The sequence below is a fragment of the Chrysoperla carnea genome, chromosome 2, assembly GCF_905475395.1.
Source record: "Chrysoperla carnea chromosome 2, inChrCarn1.1, whole genome shotgun sequence".
Taxonomy (NCBI): Eukaryota; Metazoa; Arthropoda; class Insecta; order Neuroptera; family Chrysopidae; genus Chrysoperla; species Chrysoperla carnea.
In genome coordinates, this window is record NC_058338.1 from 3,588,238 (window position 1) to 3,611,821 (window position 23,584).

General features: G+C 26.4%; 1 protein-coding gene across 2 annotated transcripts in view; it reads left to right on the forward strand.

Moving 5' to 3' along the window:
- LOC123291841 (protein jagged-1b) overlaps nucleotides 1–23,584 on the forward strand; it is a 219,122-nt gene that overhangs the window by 160,338 nt on the left and 35,200 nt on the right. Inside the window, exons 3-6 of one of the 2 annotated variants that reach the window (XM_044872271.1) lie at nucleotides 10,227–10,285; nucleotides 14,558–14,560; nucleotides 17,781–18,025; nucleotides 21,495–21,555. In XM_044872271.1, the coding sequence (XP_044728206.1) occupies nucleotides 10,227–10,285; nucleotides 14,558–14,560; nucleotides 17,781–18,025; nucleotides 21,495–21,555 (368 nt within the window). Of the gene's footprint in view, nucleotides 1–10,226; nucleotides 10,286–14,557; nucleotides 14,561–17,770; nucleotides 18,026–21,494; nucleotides 21,556–23,584 lie in introns of both variants that reach the window. The other variant, XM_044872270.1, reaches the window with a different exon arrangement.

Sequence of the window (23,584 nt, forward strand, 5' to 3'; positions counted from 1 at the left end):
AAAATCTAATTTTTTTTTTCAAATAAACCTAAGCAGGTAAAAATCTTTTTTTTCCTGCTCGTGTAGTTGTGACAATCACATCAGTATTTTGCATTTCAAAATAATCATATTTGAAATTTGTTTGACAGTATATTAATTTCATACAAACAACTCATGCGTTTGTGTTAACTTCACCACTCAACCCCGTACGGTAAGTTTTGTCACATTCTTGGCACTATTCGTCATATTTTTTCTCGCGATAAGGTTGAGAGAATCTCGTATCGGTTGGTATTTAGAATTTTTGTTCAGTGTATTATTCGTTCATTATGAATTTTTGGTAAAATCGTATTTTATCCGACTCGATGGACTAGTTGTCTGAAAAGGCTAGAAAAAATGAAAGACGGAAGTTAAAATTGCGCAAAAAATGATTATTCTCTCGCTAAAATTATTTAGATAATATAACCAATTTACGTCAATAACTTACAACAGTAGTAGATAATTAATTTAAAAATATTAATCAATCTAACGGACAATTGAGTTATTGATATCCTATTTATCATAGATTTTAATCAAAAAGAAAACATTTCTTCGCTATAATTTAAAAATAAAGCTTCATTAATATTATATAATGAATGAATATTTGATTCTTGTACTATGTTTTTCTTTTTTCAAAGACATATATAATATAAAAAAGATAAACCAGAAATATTATAATAGACTTACAAGAATGCAATTATGATGATGATTATATAAGAGTGATTCTAACTCTAGGATGTTGATTGTAAAGTAAAATCTTTTCCGTATAATATTTGATTATTATTCTTAACAATATTTTAATGTAAAATAAACAATATATGCATTGCAAAAGCAAGTCAATAATATTCTTATTATAAACATGATGGATGTTTTGTAGTCATCTTCTTGCAATTAATTGATGGGACATTGACGTTTGTAAGAATAAAATAATAAATATATAAATATATATGTAATATCATTTATTATTTTATGTTTATTTTAGTTTTAATCATAATTGTAATTATGTTTTGTACATTGTAGCTAATTATTTATTGAGTAGGTATATAATTTGCATATCAGATTATATTAATCCGATCATCTTAGTCAAAATAAGTTGTCAACCTCGGAATCTAACGGAATAAACTGAATTTTTGTACAAATCTTTATTTTGATAGTACAAATTTTTTCTTATAAAGTCACAATGAAAAAATCATATAATGGACAGGGTCAATCGCCGTCACACTATATTTATACCTTTTAATTTATAAATATTGACCCAGCACTGAAGTACGTTAAGCTGAGCGCATCATCTTCTGCGCCCTCTATTTCAGAAACGGTTTAACGTACAAAAAAAAAAAGTTTCAGGCAAGATTTCTAGAAAATTTTATCTTCTACAACTTTTGTAATAAATGTTAATACGATTGAAGGCAAAAGAAAGGAGATATTCACAAAAAATTGATTTTCGATACCTTTAACCTTTTAATATCTATGAACGCGCACGCGTAACCATATAAGACTTCTGAGATAACATTTGTACTATCAAAATAAAGGTACAAAAATTTCGCTTATTCCGTTAGATTCCGAGGTGAAACCCTAAGATGATTGGAGTATATTTATTATTAAATAATTGGAATAATTCATTATTCTTTTTAACTTCCTCAAAAAATATATATAAGTTCAAATCTACAACTTTCTTCTTATAAATTGAAACTTAGGATTATTATTAACCTATCTATTTATTATTCTCTAATCATTGATGACGCAATCAAAACGTTTTCGGGCTGAAAACAATGACATCTATCATAACGTCTAATAAATAAAACCGTATCTAGAAATAAAATCATATTAACACTAACGTAATAACATATTCTTTTGAAGATTTCAGCAATCTAAGTTTTGCTATAGACATCGATGGTAATACGGTAACTTAAAAATTAGAATAAATATGATTTTCTTAACAAAATTTCATTGATGATTATCTATTATTTTAAGAATGTTTAGACCTCATGTTCGTAGAACATATAAACATTTAATAAAACATTTTAAAATTCATAAAATTAAAAATGTATCAAACGACTACATCATCGTTTCATCGTCACACATAAACGTGAAGTTAGTTACAATATACATATAAATATAAATATAAAAAATAAATATTAGATTACAATAATTTGATTATACAAACATGTGAGATGTTACCTATCTTCCTTCATCCATTCAGTAAGGTCTGCTTTTTAATAATATCGTATTCGTAGGTGGTTTTTATTTTTTATTTTTATTTTCAACTTACATATATGAGACAAGACATAGATATACAAAGATTTTTATTTGTATACAATAGGTATAAACATTTTTATATAACAATGACATGTGTAAACATTTATCGATAAATAAATAAGTAAACATGAGAATAGATCAGTATACGATGGCGCTTAAACTATTGAAAATCTTTTTCCTTGTCGTTCAAGAACGTGATAATACACATAAGTGAATAGTAGCAGCTATATCTTTTTGTTATATATTGTATCCGGCTCGAAGGACCAAATATTTGAAATGAAATTGTGTACAATAATTACAATAATATATGGCATATGAATATAATTAAAAGTAAAATAAAAGTGTTATAATAATTGGACCCTAATATAATTTTTATTTCTATTATAGCAAATTTTATTCGACCTAAAGGACCAATTATACATAAAATGTATGATCTATTCTATTACTATACTCCTGAGGAGTTATAATAAGTGTGTAACCGCATAATGAGAGTGGGATTCACGATTGACCCTGTCTATTATACGGTTTTTTTTCCACTTAATTATCGGAATATACAACTTAAATAATTAATTACCTTATATTAAATACAATTTCAACAGAAATAACAAATTTCAGTTTTCAGTCAAAATAGAAAAGGTATTTGCCATAATGTGCCAAGACCAAATCATAACGAAAGGATTATATAATATTTTAATAGTACTTTTTATTAATGTCTCAAGATCCCCCCACCCCCGTTAATTTTATGCTATATAAAATAAAATATTAAACAGAAATAAAAAAAAATTTTGATTTTTATTAGAACAAAAATTATGATTCTTTATTACAAATAAAACTATTTAAAAAACATATATTTTATTTTTTATTGATATGATCATGATTAGACAACAGAATGAAAAGAAACACAAAGCAAACAAACAAATAAAAACTATAGATAGAAACAAAAATATATTTATAAACAAACAAATGTGGACAGTTGTGTTTGTTCACATGATATGTTCACAATAGGAGAGTTTTAGATATTTTTTACCTCATTCAGGAGACATCAACAAATGCATTATACAAGCAATGATAATAATTGTTAAACAAGACTGAAAAAGGTCTTTTATATGTATTATTTTTGTAGTTTTTAATTTAAGTATACCAGGGATTTTCTATGAATCACTTTCAGAATTTTTATACAGTTCAATTTTGATCACCAACAAATTTGAATAGTAATAAATTTTAGTTCACTCATAAACTTAAATACTATTTAGACTATCCATGGGCAAACGTGGCTTAGAGAAGCCACTGAGACTTCTGTGATACCCTAACCAGTGTCAACCAATAATACGAGTCAGGCAGAGAGACCACATTTTTTTTCTACTTATCTCATTACTATTAGAGAAACTGAGATAAGTAGAAGAGTCGTATACCTGTCTCGCTTCCTTCTCTATGAGCAATGCGGACTTGCATAAAGAGACACATAATAAACTTTATGACACGCAATAAACTTATAACAATGGTGGCTTTGACTTAAAATAACTCGCCCACGCCTGATTTAGAGTGTAAGTTATATTTTATCCAGCTTAAAGGATCAGTAAAGAAAAATGTCATCGTTAGATTAGAGTTGATTTTTGTAATGAAAATAAAACTAATCCATACTATAATATTATAAATGCGAAAGTAACTCTGTCTGTCTGTCTGTTACTCTTTCACGCCTAAACGGCTGAACGGATTTTGATGAAATTTGGTATGGTGATAGATGATAACCTAGAAATGGTCATAAGCTATAAATAATCACGCCATCGTTCTTAGGGAGTAGGCAGTAGGCAGATAACTAAATTGAGTTAGTGATTTTTAGTCGTTTTTGTTGGGACTTTTGCTCTTTCACGTCTAAACGGCTGAACAGATTTTGATGAAATTTAGTAAGGTAATAGATGGTTACCTAAAAACGGATATAAGATCAAAATGATCACGTCATCGTACTTAGGGAGTAGGAAGTAGGCAGAAAACTGAATTGAGTTAGTGATTTTTTTTATGGTTTTTGCTGGGAGTTTTGCTCTATCATGCCTAAACGGCTGAACGGATTTTGATGAAATTTAGTTAGGTGATAGATAGTAACCTAGAAAAGGATATGGAATATGGGGGGAGGGGTGAAAGTGGGAATGTTGCCCAGCAAAGCGGGTAGTTCACAGCTAGTACCTTATAAAGTATTGACTATATTTTATCCGGCTCGAAGGACCATAAAGAACGTTTACCTTCGTAAAACCTTCTAAATATTAACATACAAGAGTATATGATTTTTTTTAATCTCTTTACTACACCTTTTTGGTATTTCCTTTCTATATGAATGATAAATTAGTCCAGCTGTATAAAAATATAAATTTCTAAGAACTAACGACAATAAAAAGAATCAAATTACACATAAAACACTCTATATATATATTTATATTAAGAACGTATTCATTTGTATATATATCTATAACATAATGTTATTAGGTAGGTAATATCTAAGTTGGACAATTCGTATACTTATTTGTATAATATAAAGTCATGTACAAGAAACCAAAAGGATTTTATTTATTTTATTTACAAAATGCATTATTTCAATTGATGATGAATTGTTAAACAATTCTACATAATATATGATAAAATATTTTGCTTTCTTTCTCTCTCATTCCTACATTTTTAAAGGTCTTGTATATTTATTCCATAATGTATGTTGTTATTATTATTATTATTATTGCTATTAGATTGGGTAGTACTATTATTATTTGTATATAAAATATGAGAAATCATATAAAAAAAAAACTTATATGTTTAGGTTCGTTGTACCTCATGGTACCTAGTTTTTCAGTTTACTCCATGTACAAATAAAATAGTAAGGAAATACCAGTTGGCATTCAAAATATATGTTATCACAAATTAGTTTTATTCAATTAGGAGTTCCTTTACCATTCTTGAGAGTTAATGAATGGGTGTTCGTCTGTCCCACCTAGCTTCTAAACTACTCATCATAATTGACAAATGAGGTATCGTTAAAAGTGTCTTGATCGTCCGCTGGTTGTAGGCTTATGTACAGTCTCCAGCTATCAATCAAAACTGACATAGCCATTCGGACCACACACTATACGATACATCCGAAACAAACCGCGTACACTGTAAATAGTCGCCAATAGATGTCAGTAAGAGTATATTTAACAGTTTATGTTTCAGTTTTTTCCTGAAAACACGAATAAAACGATGTTTTCTAAAAATGAACATAAAGATTCAAACAGCTTGGTAGATTTTGGTTTGAACAGATGAAAACAATAACAACAATATTTTTATTTCTAGACGTGGACAATTTTGAATAGCCACAATATTGTATGTAATATATATTTGAAGAACAAAAAAAAAGAAAATCAAATAGAATCTTTCTTTTCATATTTGATTTGATTCACTTTATAGTTAGTTTGGTTCCCTTTGATTCAATAACATTATACGTTTATAGCCCAGACATCTTCCCTGCTCTCTCCCCCCCCCACCACTTTTACATGTTACCCTTTCCCCTTCGTATCGTATCATAACTACTTAACAAAGTAGTTGAACATTGGATTTGCATGTTTAGGACATTTAAATATTTTATAATATTAAATTATTCTTGTCAATATATTATATATTTTATATGATTGTGTTCTATAAAATAGTAAATAGGATGGCATTTTATGTATGATTATATTCAGGGCTAAATAAATAACTAACATTATTAAATGCTTTATATTTCATTGGTACAGACAGGAGCGTAATTCCTTAAGAATCTTTAGGGAAAGATCTCTATCATACACATTGAAATATTATTATTTGGTACTGTTAATGACATATAACAAGAATTCACCCTCTCGATTATTCCCTTACTTGATACGACTCTGAGTAAAACAAATAATTTCTGTATGTGATAAATCATTGATGTCAAATACACACACAAATAAATCGAATTTTAAGGTTTCTAAATAAATGATTGATAATAATAATTTTATTTGAATAAGAAGTTATTTCCAAAATTTAATTGAAAACAATAAATTAAAAGGGTATAATTTTTTTTTGTGTCTTAATATTTTTGTCATGTCATCAAATTTATTTGTTTTAAATAAATCAAACGTTTGATAATTACCCTAACGTCGATATCTCCATTTTATCACGACATATCTGACAAAAAGAGAACGCACGCCTCTCATTAACTTTGATTGCTTTATTCATTTTTCATTAGGAACCTTCTTTTGAAAACATTTCTTTGTTTTTATTTAGTTTGTTAATAATTCTAAAGTTAATCTTTTTTTTATACATCCCTGATCCGGCTTGAAGGACCAAAAATAATAATGTTTTGGATCGTTAATGGTTCGACTCCCAGTACATATTTTTCAGAGTAATTCGTAAATTAATAAAAAAGATGACAAAAAATATATATTTTAAAGTTCGTGAAACGATTTAAATTCATAGATAGACTATTTATTAAAAAAAAAAAAAAAAAACTTTTTCCATTTTATATTTATACATTTTATTCTACGAATATTTATCTTGAACTTGTAGAAAAGACGGAAGTAGTTAATAAAAATAAGAAAAAGAAAAAAAAACAAAACCGAGAAATTGTGATCTTATTTTATCTTCTATATATTCTAAAACGTTCGCTGGCTGAGCTCTGAATCTTTTATATATAAAAAATCTGTATATTATGTAAAGTTTGTTCGGTAACGACGGTAACGTTATATCTTCTGTATAGATACGTAATTTATATGTTTGTTTATTTTTTATCTTATTTTTATTTGTAAACAAAACAAAGTTTTTAGTGTATTCATATTTTATTTCACAAAAACTTTTACTGTTGTAGATTTTATATATAAAGTCAACAGGAAATTAAACTATCAAATGAAAAATTGTTATTTTTGAAGTTTATACAGAAACTTGTTCTTTTGTTTTTATTTTGTTACATTTTTCATTTCTTCTATTATCTACCTGTGTATGTTTTTCGATTTGTTCTATCCTATCATTTCTGGTAGAAAAATACATTGTCTGTGAAATAAAACGAGACATGAATTTTTAGTATGATTTAACTGTCAGTAATACGTATACGTATAAAGATGGGCCTTGTTCTTTTTTTAATATTCTTAGATTTAAGAAAGAAAGAAATTTTGGTATAGATGTTCATAAAATCACCTAATTAGTCCATTTCTGGTTGTCTGTCCGTCTGTTAACAAAATAACTAAAAAACGAAAAGAGATATCCAGCTGAAATTTTTAAAGCGTGTTCAGGACGTTAAAAATGTGGTCGAGTTCGTAAATGCTTAGGTCAATTGGGTCTTGTAAAGGGTCCGTTAAAAATAGAACAAAAGTTTAAATGTACAACCTATTCCTTATAAAAAATAAACGACTTTTGTTTGAAATATTTTTTCATAAACATCACTGTTTACCCGCGAGGGCGCAAATTAGGTTCACACATTCATTATCAGTAATGAATGTGTGGCTATCTAAGAGTGGATATCTTTCGATTACTTACGTGTCTTCAAAAAGCAAACAATTGCGTCTTCAGCACTGTCTCTACATGGTAATTCAATAGTTAACTTAGTCAATTGTTTGTTTTCACTTGTTTTAATTATAAAATTCAAAAATGTGAAAAAAGGTAAATTTGATTAAAAAATTGCGCTTCTTAAGTTGTTAAAAACAATTTTGAATACATAATTAAATGAAGTATTGGTTGATCTATGATACTTAAAACTTTATTTTACGAATGTGTCATAAAACTGTTATACTTGATACTCTCTGTAAATGTTGATCGAATAAGTTAACTGACACAATCAAAACTTGTTTTTATTCTTCAATAAAGTTAATAAATCATTAAGTAAATTTGTATATATCATCAAATAAATACTTATAAAACTTAAAACTGACTTTTTTGACACATAAAAAAACAAAAATTTCAATCATTTACATTTATCAAATATGAAATTTGGTTTCTTTATTTCTCCTTTTTTTTGTTTTGAAGAGTATAGAGTAGTCATGTTTTTAAAAAGATATTATTATAAAAGGTATAATATTATATTTATTATATGTATATATGTATTATAATCGAGCTGTCAGACAAAGATCCGTCATCCACCGAAACTAAGACTAAAGAGATAGAGATCAAACAAAAACAACGTATACAGTTGCGTGATTGAAATGAATGAATATAATATAATATTGAAAGAAGAATTTAATATGATGTGTCTGTCTCATATATTCTATACAGAGTGTAACAGAAATCATCACAAATTTACTTCTAAAATCATTTTTTAAATTGATAACTATTGGTACTTCAAGTCGGATAAAAACATGTTCAATAATTCTCTTAAAAGTAAGATACAAGGATTTTAAGATTGAATTGAATTTATTATTGAAAGAGTTACTATAAAATTATATTCACCGTTATGTCTGTAACATCCTGTAACAAGATGCAATAAATAATATATAATGTAAAAACTTTAATTTTGTGACTACCACTATTATAAACTGCTCCTGCAATTTTAATGATTGGTAAAATTACAATTACCGTTGGCTTTAATTCGTACATTACTTGGCTGGTTTATCAAACTACATTCATTTAAATTGTTTTTGTTAATTTCGTGTAATTTGAATATTATTTGTCTCAAAGTTAACCTCAGTTTTGGAATGGTTATTACGAGTGTCAAAGGTAGGACTTGTTTATACTTAAAGTCCATTAGGATACCTTAAATAGGTTTACCAGTCCCTGTAGGTACTAAGCTACTAGTCATGCGTTGTTCTGAAATGGTATAAGATGATTTTGACGTAAACAAATTTTATATCAGAAAAATTTCATCGGAGAGTTGTCCATCAAAGAAAGTTTTTCAATGCAAGAAAAACAGCAGTAATTGATGTAATTGGCGGCGAATTTAAAGTTTATTATAGAAAAGTTGAAGTCGCTTCAAATAATAAAACTAAGTATTTTTATTATAAATAACAATTAATGGATTGTGACCAAATATCAGCAAATACTATTTTATTAATTATTGAGTCTACATCAAGGTAATGGCTTTAATATTAGTATATGCAATGCAAAGGAATGCAATGACCCTCTTTAGTCATTTGAATTAAAAAAGTATGAAAAATTTTAGAAATTCAACCTTTTTGTGAAATATTTGGCTCGAAGGATCATTACAAAAAACAATCACTTTTTCATAGTTTGAATTTAAAAGACCTTACTTCTAATTTAAATAAATAAATCATAATGAAATATTATTTCACTTGAGAATAAAATTATTTTTAATCTATTACCTATTCAAAAAAAAGAGAAGCAAAAAATGTTTTTTGGCCGTTGTAGTAACAAAAAATTATTCGAAATATTAATAAAAACTTCTGAAAAACAAACGGTATTTTATATATTAAAGCGGTTATGCCTCATAAATTTTTCAAAAATATTATATAATGTATAATGTTATTCTCGCAACGCGCTTACTATAAAGTTTGCTTTATTTACTACACGGAGAATTTTTTCAAGTCATCTCTATCAATTTCGATTTCAATTTTGTAAACAATAAAACATTTTATTTCTTGGCTTCCATGTATAACTATTTTAATAAGTATTATTATTTCTTGATCAAATAGCCTTTCTTGTGTTTAGACTTCGAATATTTTCACCGTGTACATGGAAAGAAAATAGTGTACATATTATTTATAAAAACGACACATTTCACGTGTAATTATTGTTTTAAAAGTTGTTTTTAATTACCAATTGTGTTGAATGCTGCTATAATGTATGTTTGTCTTGAATATTAAAAATATAATTTTATTTAAAATACCTTTTTTTTAATTTTATTATTATATTTTTGTATATATATTTATTATTTATTATGAAAAATTATTTCATTTTAAAAATATTATTTATTATTATTAATAATAATAATTTTTATTTATTTATAATTTTATTTTTATTTTTTTTTACAGAGATCGTTCACTCTAATTTTACAAGCAGTCGATCATAATAATTACACGCAACCAGGTAAGTGCTTTTAATTGTTTTTTTCCCAAAATAATAAATTTTTTGAACAGTTCCGAATTCTTAACGGCAATTTAATTTAAATAACAAAGATATTTGTATTTTTTGGTAAAAGGTTTCCTAAACGGGATGCATAATTATAAAAAAAATCCGAGAATCGATGTTATTTTTTTTTTTTAAGATTAGCATCACTGATTAAAAATAATTAGTAATATGTAAGAAATTAATTTATGACAAGATTGTAAATTAGACTTCATGAAAGCATTTAATATTAAAAAAAATATATATATTTATTCATTTGACCCAGAGCTCAAGAAAAGTGTTCAATCAATGTCCCGAATATTCGAAATATTATTCAGAGTTTTATCACCCGCTGTGTATAACAGATCGATGAAGAAATAACATTAGGTTTATTATTATGTAGCGACCAGAGTTATCTTCTTATGGTCATCATCATGACAGAAGAATTTATTAAAATCTACACTACGTTCATTTATATATAAAATGCTCTAGTTAAAAAAGAATTATTTTTGAATAATTTCTTTTGTTTAATACAAAAAGTCTGTACAAAATTCAAGGTGAAATTAATTTCAGTTAAATTATGCATAAGTATCAATTTGGTTTTAAAAGATTTGATACTGCTTTCCCAAACACTCTGTGTAGAGGAATATCACGTTCATTTAGTCAAAATGGGTTCATTTAGTCAAAAATAATAAATTTAATTAGCCAAATTTTATTTAAATGAATATTAATTATGATTGACATCAAAATAATTTACAAAGTGTCACCCCTTCAAATATTACGAGCAATACCATAGTCAAGAATAAATAATTAAAGGCTATTCTGTACTAATTTAATTTAAATGAATAATATAATTATTATTTGTCCATTTAGGACTTGTAAATAATGTGGGAATCATATTGAGGCTTATCATTGAGGATATGTCACCGGATTATTGTAAGAATCGTTAGTTTATAATAAAACTAGTTAGATTGTAAATAAACGGTCGATTGTGAACAAACAATTTTCAATCTAACGTTTTTATTTTCGTAGGATTATAAAATATTGTTAGTCTACAATCGGACTAAGTTTATTATCAACTAACGATTCTTACAATAATCCGGTGACATATATATATCGATACCCGTATAAATTGTGATTGCCGCGGATAAAAACGGATGCAAATAAAACGTATATATTAGTATTTGTTGTATGTATGTATTTATGAATAAATGGACGTGATTGACCAAGCGACCTTGCCCTTGGCTGCCTAGTAGTAGAAGTCTTTAACAGCTGGACAAGTATATAATATGCATATTTTAAACATATATGATGGTAATTGCATATTCCATTATCTTTTACATTAAATAAATACAAGTATTTACTTTTTTTTTCGAACTGTCAATTACTCCGAAACAAGTGAAATTTTGCGAATGTACTCCAACGATTTTCATGAAAATTAGTATGCATGGGATTTTTGGGGCGAAAAATTAAAAAAAAATTTATTTTATCCGTGTTTTCAGAAAAAACTGAAACATTGACTGCAAAATATGACTCTTTCTGACATCTATTGGCGACGAATTAAAGTACATTACCGAGACATTTAAATTGGTATTTGTGTGGAGACATTTTAAATGGTTTTATAAAAATTTGTGCCTTTTTAACTAAAAAAAAAACCGAGTAAAGTTTTGCTTAATAAAACTACGATAACAGGCTTAAACTGGACTTCAGCACCGTTGAATAAATAAATAGATATTATGAAACCATAGTAATTTACAACAACATTGAACAACAGCATTGATTGGATGAGTGAAATTTCTGGCTTTAGTTTGGGGAAGACATTTCTTTGATTAGGATTTTAATGGCCTATTATTTATCGATACATTCTTTAAACAATCAAAATTTATTTTCTCGAAATTAAGCTATTAAATAAAAACCTTTCAAGAAAACAAAAGACAATATTTTTTATTGTCAACATTTAATTATCAAATTAAAATTATTAACTTTGTATTTAAAAAAAAAGAGATAAAAATCATTCCAATTTATATGTATAACAAAGACAATAGCAGGTATATTTGACACATGTATTAAGTATTCAGTTTTCAGTATTCAGCAATCAGACACACCTATCTGGTGGTGTAAGTTGTGAATATGTTTTAAAGTTAGTTAGACTAGCACTAGAGAATCTATCTTTGATCTTCATATAAATATTAATCAATTGATTTAAGTTATTTATTATAAGAGATGAACAAGTACATATCTTAGAATATACCTAGAAGATGATGATACGGTGTACAGTGTACACCTGTGTATGTGTCTTTATGACTTTGTTCTTATAAAGTATCTATCTATATGAGACGACATATATCCCACCTAAAACGTAGATTATGTCCAAGACAAACTTATTTGAACATATATGTGGTTCAAAAATATCGACAGATTCTTTATGATACACCTGCTGTAAGTCAAATCAATCAATGGTCCCTGAAATTCTATTTTATTTACGATTTTCGCCCTACATATACGATTATCCTCCTAAACAATGAGCTTTAGCTCTACGTACGACCCTCTCACGTCCGATTCAATCACTCACCATTTCCTACATTCAAAGATTTAAATATTTCTGAGCTCTGTTTTCAGTTCATCACATCTTCAGGTCAGAACGAAGACTCGGTTAAAAACTATCATTTCTGGTTTTCAATTAAAAAGATAAAAGTTTGTAGAAGTAACATCTAAATAGTCAAATTGATTTAAATTCCAAATGAAATAATTTTGTTGGCATTTCTAAATTGACTATACTTGTGTCAACTATGGTATCTTAATAGTATGCATATTCACATGTATAGTTTATATATGCATTTACATATCATATAGTTTTTAACCCTTTGTTAGTTGCACGTTTAACTGAAAAAATTCATTGCGAATTGGGTCCAACTACAAAGAAGAAAGACTGGCATTTATTAATGGCTTCGTATAAATTGTTTTAACAATTAAAAATTGAGCCTTTTGAATCAAACAATATGTAATTACACTTCAGAATTTTATAAAAGATGATTTTAAGATTTTGAAAAGCTCAGAAAGTTAATTTATTGGCATTCATTTTCAGCTTTGAAACTAACCTTTCTGGAATTTTAGGAAAAGATCACAAAAAGCCTTATTGACTTAAAATTATCTAAAAAAAACTCGAGTGGGTTTGTTTGGTTCAAAAAATTGGTATTCGACTTTTTCTGTAGAGGAGGAAGGATATACAAAAATTGGATCACCAAGGTTTATGTGATAGAATTTTTAATGTGATGGTAGAAATCCATCAGATGGTTAAATTAAAAATAAATGTACATTTATAATGTTTTTAAACTTATTTAAATAAATATAAATAAAAATAAATGTTTAAATTGTTACTTTTAATTATCTCTGAAATACAAGAATATGTTGTTTTTGTTTTTTTTTTTATATAATTATTAACTATTTAAAGAGATGAAATCATAAAATTTACGATTATATAAAATATATATAATTTTATCTGATTAAAAAAATTAACTCGAACCGATCCTACTCTAGCCGAAAATTATAATTTATGTATAGAATTTATTCGACTGAAAACAGAAATCAAAAGACTGTCGACTGTCGTTAATATATCTTTTAATTTTAATAGGCTGTAATAAAAAATTATAATCTGATTTCATTTAAATTAAATTAATTATATATAAATGAAGCTTGCATTTATTTGAGAAATTTTAATCGATCAAAGATTTCACACAATAATTTAATAAAACAGATTTCTGTTCACAATTTTAAAAATTTTAACTACACACAATTAATTAAATCAGTGTTATTTTGGTGAAATAATTTTTTAAATATGTATATTTCTGAAAAAATCGCTTTCGTTCACCAAGTATCGTGTTTGCCCCACCTTAAAAATAATCAAATCACTACCTCCTACAATATTTTCTGTTTAAGTACTTTTTTTTTTCGTGTGTGTATATTAACAATAAAAATAATCAAATTAAATAACAATTTAAAGTAAAAACTAAATAGTTTTGTGAAGTACTGTTGACAATGTCACTACAATAACAAAAACCTACCATCGACAAAACACACATCAAGATTGTTTTTTTTTTTTTTTTTTTTTTTTTAAGATGGAAGAAGACCCTATTACCATAAAAATAATATTTATATTCTTTGTACTGAATGATTCAAACAGACGATACGCGCTCGATCGATAAAAATCGTTACTATTTGATTTTTTTAAATGTACAACTTTTAATACAATTGGTCTAAGGGAGTAGTGAATTGGTTCATGAAGTAAGGTACTCGAGTTCGAATCTAGTCAGGGTATTAATTTTTTTTTAAAGATTTTCCTTCTTTTGATATTGATTCTATGACATATTCTCAGAAATATACCAGAAATGAATGAAAGTTTTGTATTAGATAAAGCTTCGAAATATTGATAATAGAAACCAAATTTAGCAAACCAGGTTTCTATAGCTGTCTAATTTGCGTATAACAAAGCTAAAAATAGTGACTCCGAGTTGTTGAATGAGCAATTGGTAAATTAAGTCATAGATTTCATCTTAGGTTAAGTTACATTAAGTTATATTGGCTGTCCACGAAGGACACACTTAGGCTATAGAGAACCTTTGTGATACCATATATGTGTTTTACCACCTTTCCGCTGATAATTTCATTTAACAGCTCCTCAATTTCAGAGGCTGAGTGCACCATCTCCATGCATATACCATGCACTACACCAGCCCATCACAACTATTAATTAAATTAATTTTGTTGCGACGGGGGGAATCGAACCCGTTACTCTAAGGATACCGCGGACCAACTGAGCTAATAGGGCGACTAGATCTCATCTTACTTTTGAAACTACGAGAGTAAAAGTTTGACTTTTGGGAAGAGTGATTTTCGCTGATGGACATATTTTTTTTTGGAACATTTTGTACATAAATTCTGCTATCGCACACGGTTATTTTATTTGGTGCGTGTGGCATTATTATAATATTTAACATCAATGTCCTAAAAAATAAAGAAATTTTAAGAGAGATGATACTTGAATTGTAAGTTTACGTTCGATAGCTAGAGCCCAGCTAAACAAATAATACATTGTTTTGACAACATATTTATATATTTAAAAAAAAAAATAAAATAACACACAGACAGACAAAGGAAACCACTTTTAGAGGAGTACTTCTTTAGTACACATATTTTGTTTTTTTGTACCTTTTGGTACGTACATTGTCGTCGTATATTTATTCTCGAGCCGATGTTAAAAAAATAATATAAAAGACGACAAAAAAACGTTAATATGTGTTTTTATAACCTTTTAAAATGTTCAGTAAACTTCAGTTCATAGCACACACAATTGTCATCAATATATCCAGGCACGTACTCACTTCAAAACGAATAGAATCATCTGTGTACTGTGTATAGGACCTCCATGAAATCTTTGTCCTTATTGTCCGTAATCTTTCTCATAAATCTAATCCAGGTGGTTGTTATAAAAACAACTGCGGGGTAACCTCGACTTTATTTTTTTTTTTACATATTTTTCAAATTTGGATATGGCTTGAATAATAATCGGTCAAGAAACCTCAAAAAGAATCATCGAAATCGGTTGACGTGTTATTGAGTTATTCGTCCTCTTGTCGTGCATACTTAATACAAATTTAAGACTTTTATGGTTTTCTTACGGATGCCGTTGTCAGAACTGGACCAAAATAAAATAAGACCACACGGGAAGCCTCAACTTTCAAATAGATAAAGAATCATCAAAATCGGTTCTCCCAGTCGAAAGTTCTGAGGTAACACAAATCAAAAGAAAAATACAGTCGAATTGATAACCTCCTCTTTTTTTGTTTGAATTCGGTTTTGTTTGGATGAAGAATGGATATCTTTTTCTTCCATTAATATTTCTCTGGCCTCAAGTAAATTTTATTATCGCACCAAGAACATTGTTTCCCTTTATGAAAATAACAAATTTTCTTGAATCAAGTAAAAAATTGCTTGCATCAACAATATGTATATATGTGACCCGAATTACCACAATAATAACATTTTTCAACAGGCCTTTTAATGATTCATGATTGCTTAAGTCAAAATAAATTATTACAGGACAGCTTTGGTCAATAATTTATATTTTTGTAAAAGATTAAGAAAGCATTTCTTAATACATTTTAATTTATAATAAATAATGCTTACTTAAATCTCATTACAATTAGAACACTAACACGCCCATACTTAAGAAATAACTTTTAAAATTCGTGCAAAAATATATTTAATTTTATTTTTATTTTAAAGATTATTCCAAATCAAATTAAAAAGATTTATTACTAATATTTTTTAATTATTTCTACTAAATTCATGTGAAAAATTCTCTTGAAAAATAAAAAAATATAAAACCAGAATTCATAATTATTAAGTTAATTATATTGAGAGCATACACATTTATTATTTATTAAGACCAATCAGCGCAGTAAAGATTTCACTAATAAAAATAAATGATTATGATTTAGAAGAGTGACGAATAAATCCGTTTAATCCACTTTGATTGAGAGTTATATTAGGTCTTCAAGTATGCAATTTAATATTTTAAAAGAAGCAGTTTTATATTTAATATCTTTACTTGATTTTTATTATAACTCTTCGGCTCTTAATGAATTTCATTTAAATGATTTCTAACACGCTAACAGTGTTTCTTTAAAAGAAAAAATTTATTACACCACACTGAACTTGGTTCAAGTATCTTCGTCTATAATGAACTTACACGATGTTCACTAAAAATTCAACTAATTTACTGTTTATATTTTAGTACCTGAATAACCGAGCTGTACTCGGTATTTTTTGAGTTAAAGAGACACACATTTTATCACTCATAGAAGAAGCATTTGAAATGTCTCTACACAAATACCAATTGAAATGTCTCGGTAATGTACTTTATTTCATTGCCAATAGATGCCAACAAGAGTCATAGTATGCAGTCAATGTTTCAGTTTTCCCTGAAAACTTGGATAAAACGATATTTTCGTAAAATGAAACCTAGCTTGATCGATTTTTCGCTCCCAATACTGCACCGTTGGAATATTCACTTCGCTTTACTCTTGAATTAAATATCGAAATAGTTGATTCAATAAAAAGTAGAATTTCTTACTAGACATCCGATATAAGAGCATTTTAAATCATAACAGAAAATACCACTATAAAATCATTTTAATATTAAGCATTTAAAAGACTACTCATTAAATATTTTGATCATATTTATTGTTTTATGGTTTTTTTATTCAAAAAAGCATTTTATTATTATAAAACCTGAGAAAAAATTAGACAGGCACGCAGTCTTTAAAAAATATAAACTCTTATGTGAGTGTTAAAATCATAAATTTACATATTTTACACTACTGTTCCAAAAATTTATTATTATATTTAATATAGGTACACTAATAGTCAAAAATATATCGTTCTTAAATTTGTTTTGTGTTTTTTGTTTCAGCTGTAAATAGTATCATTGAAGAAGCAATTTATTCAGGTATAATTGTACCAAGTGAGGAATGGCATCCACTCAGTCATACGGGGAAGAATGCTATGATTAATTATTTGGTGCGAGTACAATGTGATACACATTATTATAATACAACGTGTACAAAATTTTGTCGTCCACGTGATGATAAATTTGGTCATTACAAGTGTAATTCAAAGGGTGATAAAGAATGCATAGATGGATGGACTGGAACAAATTGTGAAATTGGTAAGATAAAATTTTTATTATTTATCTAAGACACACTGAGAAAAAAATTAAAATAATGACAATCTCATTCCGATTGGAACTAGTGCAGCTAAAAATTTGTATTTACAATAGACTGGGTTTGAATTTAAAATATGAATTGATTGATACAAAATCAGTGAAGTTAAATAAACAAAATCATTACTTCTATGAAAGAGATTGATTTTAGTTTAAATGCATGCCTTGATTTTAGTTTAAACTCATGCGGTTGTGTCAACTTCACCAACCACCCCCGTACGGTAATTGCATTACATCCGGTGCAATATTCACCATATTTGCTCTCGCGACTAGGTTGAAGCAACCTTATATCGGTTGATATTAAGAATTTTTTTCAATGTATTCTTCAAAATATTTCAAAAATTTCTTAATAATTCTTAAAATCGATTCGTAAATAATTTAAGAGAAAAAATTTTTACAATTTGTAATCGCTACCGTAATTTACTTTATTTTAAAATATTTTTCCCTCAGGATAAAATGCTACTGTAGAAAAAACTTTGAATTTTTTTTAAATAAACATATTCAATAAATCCCCTAAAAATATTTTTACTAAATTTGCATATAATTAAAGTCAAAAATATTTGTAATTTTTTTAGTATTTTATAACAAATATGTGCAATATGATGCCCCCTATAAATTGCATGAATCAATTCGTAAACAGACCACTTAAATAAAAATTTCAATTATTTATACTATCAATAATAAAATATCAATCATGTTTGAAAACATATTTTTATTTTTTAAATCAAAATATCCACTTTAAAAATTATTTGTCTGGAATATTTATTTAAATTTAAAATTTTATTTCAAATATATTTATTAAATAAAAAAACCATAATTTAATTCACATCAAACCCGCAGACAATGTTTTAGTTGGTTATGTGCATTTTAAAATTTTTAAATTATTCCATTCAATTGATTAACTATTTAATAGAAAAAAATTTCAATTATTTTATCAAATAAGGGTTAAAAATTTTATTTTTTTGTTTATACGGGTGGACAGTAAATATGGAATAATTTTTTTTAAATAGTAAAAGGTAATTGAAATATTTAAGTATTCCCCTTTTCTCGACTGCTTCGTAACTCTTTTAATAATTTTAAATGCGTTGTAAAGATTAATCAAAATAAGTGGCGTGATGTATATCAAAAAAATATAAATTGAATTACAATACAACATCCGATATCATATTACAATTGTTAAAAGGTATTTACAAGCATGTACACTGAAAAAAAAATTAAAATAATTACAACCTCATCCCGAAGTTAGCCGTTTCACATTGAAATAAAGTAAAAATACTTTCAAAAATTACCTAACTATTGGAACAAGTACAGCTAAATATCTTTATTTAGAATGGGATTGAATTTAAAATATGATTTCATTGATACAAAATCAATGAAGTTAAATAAAAAAATCCTTACTTCCATGAAAGAGATTGATTTTAGTTTAAAGTCGAGAATTTTATTGATGGACAATAAAATTGTACTTAGTTGGAATATATAATCGTGTTAATAAAACGATCCGATGAATTAAATGAAAATTTCTTTCCGTTTGCTTTAAATAGAGGATTAGATTATGATATCTATCATGACTAGTCCATATGTGATTGAGCCAACTACATGAAGATTGTTGTTACTAACTTACAGAAAATTTGAAATAAATTTATCATTTTTATAATATATACTTAGGACACTAAAATCATTATTAATCAATATGTCTAAACTAGGCTTTACCTTTAAATTGAAAAATTATGTTTATTCAATTAATCATGTCTATAAATTCTAGTAAAAATTACCATAAACATTCTAGACATGATTTAAAATACAAATTATATTTTAAAATTTATAATAAACAACATTTCTATGAGTTCCTTCCTCCATTGTTTTTCTAATTAATCTGTTTTCTTTCCATTGATTTTGTTCGTGAAAATTTTCTAACAATTTATTTCCAACTATTTCATCATTCGATGACACGAACATTACCGTCTGTCTAGTTCACGAATGGTAATTTCGTGAAATAATTTCCTATATATTATGCAATAAATTTATTGATATATAATTTTTGGTTAACTAGCAAATAAAAATTATAAATCAATTTAATTATTAATTAAAAAGTAAAAAAACTAAACTCGTAAATATTCTCTCATGCATGCATAAAAATTTTTACTACATGTTACAACGCTACAGAGAAAAATGAAATCGCAATAAATCATCAAAATGTCAAAATTAGAAGGAAAAAAAAATTGTTATAGAAAAATTAATTAGTAAATAAAAAATTATGTTCTTTTACTTCTTAAAAAACCATTTCGCTCGCGCATGTAACGGTACAAATTAATGTTAGTAGAAATTTAATGGGTCTCTCTGTTCGTATGTATGTTTCTGCAACAAATATGGCTCTGACTAAAATTAGAAGTGTATTATTGCTTATTAATTATGAATTGCTTAGTCATTATAATTAGTATCAATTTCATTTTTTTTATTTAATTTTTGAGATGTACCCATTTATATTTTAAACTACATTTATACAATAACTTCCATAACTTTACTTTCCAATTTTTGTATATATATATATAATCTAAAGCTGATCATAGACGTTTCAAATTTCATACAATATTTTTTGTTTAGATCAAACCATCAGAACTTTGTTTCTGGTTGAAATTCAATTGAAATCTAAGAATGTTTTCCGAAAGGCGTAAAAAATGAATTTCTTTTTCTTTGAAAATCAAACCAAATAATCTTATATATTTCTAAATTTTTAAATTCATCGCATTTTCATTTAAATGAAATCACAAATATCTTCTCAGTTACATTTTTCGAAGTCGAATTAAAATGTAATATTTTGTATGTTTTTTAAAAATGCTTGAACCTTAATATAGTACTTTAAGTGAGCATTTTTTTATCCAGTGTGTAGACAGCTTTAAAACAAAAATCATATTAAAGAACTATTTGCAAGTAATCAATTTATAATATAATTTCTCTATTATTACTAATTTATTGCAATTTCATTGAAACAAATAATCATATATCAAACCTAGTACATAAATTTTTTTTTAATTAAAAATTTTTTTTTTTATATAATTAATATATAAAAATTTTACCATATTTATACAAAAAACAGTATATTAAAAAAAAAAAACATATGTAATGATTTGTAAGTAATTAATAAATATTAAAACTAATAATTCTCTTTCTGTTTATTAAAAATTAATAATAATAGAATTTCTCTTAATTAAATTATACAATAATTGCATTTTTTTTAAGTATATGCTACTAAATATTAAACAGCAGATCAAAAACTTGCCGATTTAATGTGAAATTGAAAGCTAATTTTCATTATTTTTTTAACCCAATGAACACTGTTTTCACTTAAAGTCTACGAAAATCCTCTTTTTTGTATAAATTTATAGTAATATCAATAAATTTTCTTATTTTTTTACAGCTGTATGTAAACCAGGATGCCACCCAACACATGGAAAATGTGATTTACCTGGTGAATGCGGGTAAGTTGTTTTTGATTAAAAATTCAATATGTAGTATTTTAGCATAGTTTATAAGATCACGAAAGAAATAAGAACTACTAAGAGCTTATATTTAACACAATCTGGTAAAGATATTGGAAATAATTTAAATATCTATTGTTATTTCTTCCTTTACAATGCGATCGTATAAAAGTTAATCGAAGAAATATCTTGCTTACGGCATTTTACCAATATTGTAAAGAATTTCTTATTGGTACGAATTAAAATTAACAAATTCTTGAGTCATGATGTAATATTGTACCTTCTTATAAAACCGCAAATGCGAACATCGTTTTTGTTTATATAAGAGAAAAATGGCAGAAAAATAATTCGATTTTTTTATTTTTTTACGACAAATTATTTTTACTGCACAATTTTCCTACTTCAATTTCTACTCGAAGTTTTTTTTATTCCAAAATGATTTTACTCCCGAAGATTTATATCTTTAAATATTTCTACTTTCAAGGAAAACTATTGCCTACAAATTATTTTAAACCTAATAGAATTTACTTTGCCTGTTTTATGACTTCATTACTCAGTGTTGGAAAAATATGCCAAAAAGAAGATATTTATGAGATTCGGATTTATATTTTGATAGTGATTACTCATTTACAAAAGATGCAACCATATTGGAATGTACTACAATTGTCGACAGTTTATTACTCAGCACTGCTCCTCTGATCGTTGCGCTGGTTGAGGTCGCTTTAGTACGTTACTTACAAAATACATAAAATGTTATATTTGTTGGGAATTTAGCACGTGAATGCTAACCATTGGAATTTTATGTTAGTTCGTGCAGAAAGGTTATTATCAGTCACTCTATTTGTGAGAAAAACATAAATATATTTTGATAAACAGAGATAGCACTATATCTGTATATGTATATTAATACACAAAAAAGTTATTATTTCATTTACTTTTAATAAAAATTAAATCGAAGTACGAACATTATACGAACTCACAGTATCGTCTTTTTTTTTTTTTGTTGTGGTCTATCATGAGACGGGTCTTTAAAACCATGAAATTTGTGTATGGAATCAATTCTCGTATCTAAGCTACTGTTTATGAATAGAAGTAAAAAAAAATTATCTCAATTATTAAATCGTCGTAATATCTCGATGATTTTTTTTTATATTCTAATCTCTGTCCTCCAGAAATGTAACAAAAAAATTGTTTCTAATTTTTGTAATGCGTTAAATTTGTTTGTCGTTCACCGGTTAATCAATTATTACCTAATATTTTTATATTAATAAAATAAAAGGATTTTTATAAGAATTGGTTCTCATACTTGAAAAAATAAAGTAGGAGGTGCCGCGCGTTTATCTCTTCATTTCTTTAGACCGAACTAATTTTGTTTTGAATAAAAACGTAGCCTTGAGTGTTACAGATCGGTGTTAAACGTCATTTTACACATTGACAACTCTAATATCATCCATTGTCTAATGGAAAGCTGGTCTGAAGGCCATCGAGGAAGCTGGGAATCTTACTTTAAACCAAGAAGTCGAAAGTTCGATTACCGGTAGATCTGTTTTTTTTTCCGCTTATTTGAAGTAAAACTTAATAGTTTTCTCTAACGAATTATGATGAATGCACTTCTGTCAGTAAAACGTATTATTTTCAATATCTAAATGAGTGAAAGTGTTTCGTTAAATTAATTAATTAATTTACTAATTACACACTTAATGAATATTTGATTAAAAAGTAAATTTCATTAAAACATTATTTTAATCATTTCTAATTGTTTTTAATTTTTAATCATTTTTCAAAAATTATTATCATTTTTGTATTATTAAAAACAATTTGGGTAATCTCCTCATTTAAATAGATAAAATAGGTAAAGATACTCATTTCAGTAGTTTCGGGACTTTCGACTTAATCGACAATCCTTAACCAAGTATGCACTCAAGAAGAATCCAGTACCATTTTTTATGACGTATTAATTTCATAATTTAACAATAATTATTACGTTATTGAAATCATCTTTTGTTTTAAATATAAAAACATGTTTTTT